Here is a 7,177-nt window from a genome sequence, read left to right on the forward strand (position 1 = left end):
TTATTGGTAGGCCTACAGGTACTGCAATAATGTACAGTCTATACAGTCCATACGTTTTGATAATCAACAAATGAACAAACAAAGCTTGTACTCCTTTATTAAATTTCTTTAAAATAATGTAGACAATAATGTGCAAAAAATTTAAGCAACGAGCATACATTTAAAGCTCTTTTAACTTCGGTATAGGCTGTTTATATAACAGTCACTAATCGTAGCTGGCGCAGTGGCCCCTTTAAATGAGAGTCGAGCGCTTCGCAGAACGGGTACCAGAGGATGTAGGAGAATAAACAGCGTCTGCTTTTGTTTTCTTTAGAAATGTGGATCAAAACAACGTTCTAAACGGTAACCTTGGTTACAAAACGCTACTGAAATCCAGAGTTCATCGGCGCACCTCCACTTGTGCACCTGCGTATCTACACACAGCATCGCAAAAGGACGAAGAGGGTCAAGAGAACATGTATCGCTGCCCGGATAAGGGATGCGTTTCTGAATCGCCAGAGAAAACGACGAATGGAGAGGTTTGCTATTCAAGCCATGGAAGAGCAAAAGCAACATAAACGCATGGAAACAGTCGCGTGGAATGTCCGCATCCCGTCAGTTCACCGGCGCTCGAGCATCTCTGTGCAGCAGTAACGGAGCAACGCGATGCTCAACGTGCCAATTAAAGGGACGGGGGCTGTTCAAATGTTCTCTGACTGACTCCTCCTGTGGAGACCATGTGGCCAAGCCCACTGGGTTGAGATAGGTACCAGTACCAGCAGGAGACCACTATATAAAGGCTGACATAGTTTAGAAGAACCAGCAGTTGCTGGTTTTTAGCATCCAGGAGTGGAACACATTGAACTACACAAATAATCATGTCTCACGCTTGGGGTTATGGAGCACAAGACGGTAAGAGCCGTTTTACGACTCCTGTATGAATCTATCAGTCTTTAGGAACTATATTAATTAAATTATAATATTATACAATATAATTTAGCAGTCATTTAGCCAAGAAGCTATATATTTTTACATTCTTCTACTCTGAAAAACAATAATGCAACATCTTCAGTTTTAAAACAAAACAGTTATCTCGATGTATTTTGATTCATTAGGTTTCTCTTTGAGGGGAAGTATTTATAATTTATTATTAAACAACATCGGAAAAAAGAAATAAATGACCAAATATAAAATATAAATAGCCTAAGCATAACATATATGCATAACACAAATTATACAAAAGCTGACACTGGGACAGTATCCTTTAAAAGGTACTAATATGTACAATTTAGTTACAGTTTGCACTTTTAGTACTAAATAAGGTCCAAAAGTAAATCTTTTGAAAGAGTACCACCCTATTGATAGCGTTTGTACTTTTTTTCTGAGTGTGAGATAAGTTGTTGCAGATTACACTGTAAATAAAATGCTTTGTCTGGGAACCTAAATGTGTCTTGTGTTTAATATAAATGAATTGGCTTTAAAAAAAAAACAGAACAAGACAAGTCATTTCTAAATGTCAAAGCTTCAAAAAGCTCCTCAAAGTAACAGCTGCACGTATCCACTGCTTACAGTGAACATTTGCTGACCTTGAATCTACCAAGGAATGTAAACACACTTTTCTTGTGCATCTAGGGACTGGGTTTTTATCTTACTGTGTTCCGCGTTTCATCTTTTTTTCTTTCTCTTTCTCTGTAATTTCAGGGCCAGAAAAGTGGGCAGAAAGCTTTCCCATTGCAAACGGACCCAGGCAGTCTCCCATTGATATCGTACCCACCCAAACACAACATGACCCTTCTCTGAAACAACTCAAATTGAAGTATGACCCCGCCACCGCTAAGGGCATCCTCAACAATGGCCATTCATTCCAAGTGGATTTCACTGATGACGACAACAGCTCAAGTTAGTATATCACTGCATTTCAAGATCTGTTGTTCTTATTTTCAACCTCTTATTAAATCTAAAAAGATGCAGCCATTTAGGAATACATTTATTTATTTCACCTGGAATAGGATTTATTATATGATCTATAGTCCAATTTTCATTAAATATTCATCAACATTTTTGGCAGTGCGATGTTTTGGACCTTTTTAGCATATTCTATTTAAAAAAACTGCAAGAAAAAACATTGCAAATATTTTTCCGTTGCATATGGAATGCTAAAATTAAAAGAACTTGTGCATCTAAATCTGTCAATCGTTACACATAGTATATCAATTGCTCAATATTCAGCTACTGAAGTCTTTCATGACCCATCTCCTGCCCTATTTCTATCCATTAATTTCTAACTTAATTTATTAAGTAGTCAAGGGCAGCTTTTAGTGCTCAAGTTGAGTCTCAAGCTTGAGCTCTCGTTTTCAGACAGCAAGGATTCCATGAAATTGTGAATTTCTCTCATTGTGTCCTTGTAGGGTACTTTTTCTCTGACTGAAATTAATTTCAGTTTATTCCAGTTCATCTATATTGAATCAACAAATGATGTAAAACTGTTATGTGAGGAGGGGATGGAGATGTGTGGATGTATTCCTTCCTCTGCCAGTGGAAATAAGGCACTTAGAGCTCTGTGTACTCAAGTGCTAATGTATTCTATTATGAGAGAAAGAATAGAGCCACATATCAATGCTGTATGCCATGGTTGGTCAATGAGAGCAACATGTGGTGAATTTTAATGACCATTTCAAGAGGGGACTCATACATATGCTTTGGAAGAACCCTTGTACAGAAACACTACAAAAAAGAGTCACTTTCTGCATACAAAATGCTTGCTGAAAAGAGATGAAAGAAGTAGTTATTAGATATGTTAGGTAGTAAATATTAAGCTGCTCAAGTAATATCCCAAGTACCGGACTCACACAGACATCTGTCAGTCTACCAAATAGGAAGGTGAGGTTTCACGTCATTAAGGATGCATATTTGTACCTGATTTTAATTGAATAAATAAATAAATAAATAAATTAAATTTATATATAAATGTTTTTCAGATGTTTGAATGTTCATAATGAATCTCAAATGATTATCCAATTTCCATAATTTACATTATAATATTGTGATGCCTAAATTCACTTTATTGATAATTTTAAAAATCAACAAAATAATATAATTGTAATATAATTTTATCAAATATTTTTTAAATAAGTTGATTTATTTGATCAATATACAGTAAAAACAGTAACATTGTAAAATATTATTATAATTTAAAAATAACTGTTGTGTATTTTAATATATTTAAAATGAATTAAAATAGAAAGCAGTTCTCCTTTTTAAAACTTTATTACACATCCAATGCGTTATAAATGCACAAATACATTTTAAAAATCATAATTATTCCAAACTTTTGGAACATATCAAATATATATTTTATTGGGATATACTTGAAATATATTTTGGAACATATGTATTGTACAAATCTTATATCATCTTTATGTTTTATGTGCATTGTTACACTGAATTAGAATTACAAATATAAATGCGCAAATACATTTAAAATCATAATTATTCGAAATATATATCTTATATTATCTATGCATTGTTACATTGAATCAGAAATACATGACTAATGATTCCTAGTGCTGTTAAAGAAACAACTGAACGATTGGAATAATTGTTTATGTGTGCAGCTCTGGCTGGAGGTCCCGTGACGGGGATATACAGGTTGAGACAGTTCCATTTCCACTGGGGAAGCAGTGATGACAAGGGCTCAGAGCACACTGTTGCTGGAACCAAGTTCCCCTGTGAGGTAATGAGACTCTATCTCTCACTCTCCTGCTTGCAGTGCCACATTACAACTGAAAGAACCCTCATTCTTCTGTGTTGAGGTTCAGGCCATTCTAATTCTTGAATGTCTCTCCCTTAAAACTATTTATAGCTCACCACTCATTAATATTCTTATGTTCTCTCATGAATTTGTAAATACCTTCTTTATAATACATTAAGATATTAAGCTAATTCAGTATGTTTTTCCATATACTGAATGCTTCATAACACGTCTCTTCTTTTCTAAAGCTTCATCTCGTTCACTGGAACACCAAGTACCCAAATTTTGGCGAAGCTGCCAATAAGCCTGATGGCCTTGCTGTGGTTGGAGTTTTTCTCAAGGTCAGGATTTTTTCCAAAAGCATTTCAGGAATTGCAGTGATTAAATTATATAAAATGATGGATATGTTCTGTGGTTTTGTTTACCAGATTGGTTCTGCCAATCCAAGACTTCAGAAAGTTCTAGATGCTCTTGATGACATCAAATCAAAGGTATTAAGTAATTTTATAATCTTTATGCATTAGGATATTTACTCGTCACAGTTAACCTCAGAAGTTTTTATTCTTTTATAATATGATTGTTTCTTCTCTAGGGCAGACAGACTACATTTAGCAACTTTGATCCTAAAACCTTGCTGCCCGCCTCTCTGGATTTCTGGACTTACGAGGGGTCTCTGACCACACCTCCTCTTCTGGAGAGCGTCACCTGGATCGTTCTGAAAGACCCGATCAGTGTTAGTCCTGCTCAGGTACTTTTCATCATACTTTATCTATGCTTTCACATTTTCAAGCAATTATCTAGTTCTACTCCATATCTTTAGTATCTTACGCTATCTTGGGTCACTGGAACATAATTATGTCCACACATTTTTTGTTCATTTGTAAGGGTATATGTTTTTTGCTACTTATTGAGTTGATAATAAGTTTATAAATACCCAAATCAAATACTGTCTGCTTAGTAGTACAAAAAAATGGGGACCCAACATTTAACGTCACTCCTACTTCAAAACTGGGAGGGTCAGTGCTCCATATGTTTCTGCTTCTACAAGATTACTTTATCTTAAATATATCGCTTGCCTGACAGCAAATATCATATTTAAGTCAAGCTTGTGCCTTTAAGATAGAAACCAACACCCATATGTTCATTACTGGAGATGAATTTGGCCCTCATTGCAGTCTATTCTTGTTTTTATACATTTTATTTATTAAAGGCAATAATCAAGACAAGAAAATATAATTATAAGTGTAATTAAATGTATTTATAATAATACAAGAAGTATTATCATACAATCGTTTTTTTACTAGTGATACACCACACTGTACTGGACACATTGGGCTGAAAAAAATAAATAAATCAAAGAAATTAGACTTTGTTTAGAATAACTAAATATATTACAAATATTATAATATACACTACTGTTCAGTAAGATTTTTATTCACCTGCATTTCAAGATTCTTGTGCACCAAATCAACATATTCGAATTTCAGATGAATCATGTGACACTGAAGAGTGGAATAATGCCTGCTGAAAATTCAGCTTTGCCATCTTATAAATACGTGACATTTTACAATATATTAAAATAGAAAACAGTTATTCTGAATTGTAATAATGTCACAATATTACAGTTTTTTTTTCCTCTGTATTTTTCATCAAATAAATGCAGCTTTGGTGACCAAAAGAGACTTCTTTCAAAAATATATATATAAAAAATTGAATGCTAGTACACACTTAAGATGACATTACTACCATAAAATTTATGCAACAAAACCTTTTAAAATACTATAATATTTAAAATAAAATATTTTGGGAAAAAGCTCAACCCTCATGGACCTCATGCTGTGAGCCTATTATTTCCTTACGCGCAAAAAAAAGTGTCAGAACTAAGTTTGCTGTAACACAATAATTAAGCTGCTTGTCTTAAAAATGCTGCTTCAGCAGGATCATATTGAAAGTGACATTATGCTTTCCAAAAAAAATAAAAAGCCCCATTCATTACCTTTTCCCGGTGCTGTTAGCCTGCAGAGCTTATTTTAGCCTCCAGTGGTTAGTCAAAACAGTCTAACAGCTGCACGGGAATTCTAGCAAGTGCTCTATGAATGAGCATGGAGCTAAATATAGTAAATATAGGCTGTAATAAGGCTCTGCAAGACTGCCAACAACACACTAATCACCACAATCCAAGAAAAAACAATCTAACTGTCTCTCTCTCTGTCTGTCTGTTCTTCAGATGGCTAAGTTCCGTAGCCTGTTGTTCACATCTGAAGGAGAGGCCCCTTCCTGCATGGTTGACAACTACAGACCCCCTCAACCTCTCAAGGGACGCAAAGTCTGTGCATCCTTCAAGTAAACAGAAGTATCGATGCCACAACCCTCCCACTGCCTTCTGATCATGGTGCTTTTGACTGGTTCACAAAAACATTCCCAGTGAAATTGCTACTAAAATATCACAATCCAGGCCCTTGCTTACATTGCAGTGTTGATAACAAGAAAGCTGGATCTGATCTTCTAAAACTGCCTATTTTTGTCATAAATGCTTATGTTATTATTACATGAGAAATAGTATTAAAATGCTTATATATTCAGTGCTTAATTACAATGGCAGCCCCAGCTGTAGAAACAGTCGTTTGTTACCTACATTTCCTTGCAGTTTTATGTAAACTGGACAAATGGGAAACTATCTTATTTGCAAGTGATCCCAGTCCATCTCTGATCGCTCTGCTTCGTGCTTTTAGCTATGCAGAACTTCACTATGATCCATGTTATTCAATAGGAAAGACATCATGGTTCTTTTTGTGTTTATGGCAATGGATGAATGTCAGTTAAATGTGTAACTGATCAGATATGTGAAGCTGAAATACCTGAAGGAAAGCACTTATTAACAGCAATATGTTGTTGTTAAAGTGTTTTATTATTTATCAAGAGGAATTTCAAGGGGTTAGCTTTTAAAATTGTTTCTAAGAATGTTGTACCATGATGTTCTGCCATTGATACTATGAAATAGATTTTTCAGAATTAAATTGAACAGTATTGCGAACAAATATTATATGTAAATCAGTCATATGTTAGGAATTTTATCAGCAATAAATGAATATATTTAAAACTATACTTCCTGTAATTGTTTTCTGTCCACTGCACAATGCATCACATTAGTGATACACATAAACTACATTAATAAATACTGTACAAGTATTATTTATTATTTATTGTTAGCTAAATGTTAACGTATAGAACTTTAATGTCACATTCAAGACATTTCACACTTCTGCATTCTTGACCAAAACTGAAAAGTCCAAGCTCAAAATGAGTTCTTTCCATAGATTAACATTGTGGTAATTTGACGTGTCTAGTCACTGTAATTCAATAACATTCAAGATCAGTATCAAGCACTTTGTCCTGCGCAGCTTAAAAAAACAGATTCAGCTGAGCTGTAGTAGCCATACTGCAGTG

At 34.6% G+C, this 7,177-nt stretch overlaps 1 protein-coding gene across 1 annotated transcript; it reads left to right on the forward strand.

Moving 5' to 3' along the window:
* Window positions 1–220: 220 nt before the first annotated feature.
* Window positions 221–6,912, forward strand: cahz (carbonic anhydrase). The gene is made up of 7 exons (XM_079378937.1): window positions 221–891; window positions 1,681–1,878; window positions 3,594–3,712; window positions 3,979–4,071; window positions 4,159–4,221; window positions 4,323–4,478; window positions 5,958–6,912. The coding sequence occupies exons 1-7, from the start codon at window positions 858–860 to the stop codon at window positions 6,075–6,077; spliced, it is 783 nt and encodes a 260-aa protein (XP_079235063.1). The 5' UTR covers window positions 221–857; the 3' UTR covers window positions 6,078–6,912.
* The last annotated feature ends 265 nt before the right edge of the window (window positions 6,913–7,177 follow it).

The sequence above is a fragment of the Barbus barbus genome (assembly GCF_936440315.1).
Source record: "Barbus barbus genome assembly, chromosome: 26".
In the NCBI taxonomy this organism is placed as follows: domain Eukaryota; kingdom Metazoa; phylum Chordata; class Actinopteri; order Cypriniformes; family Cyprinidae; genus Barbus; species Barbus barbus.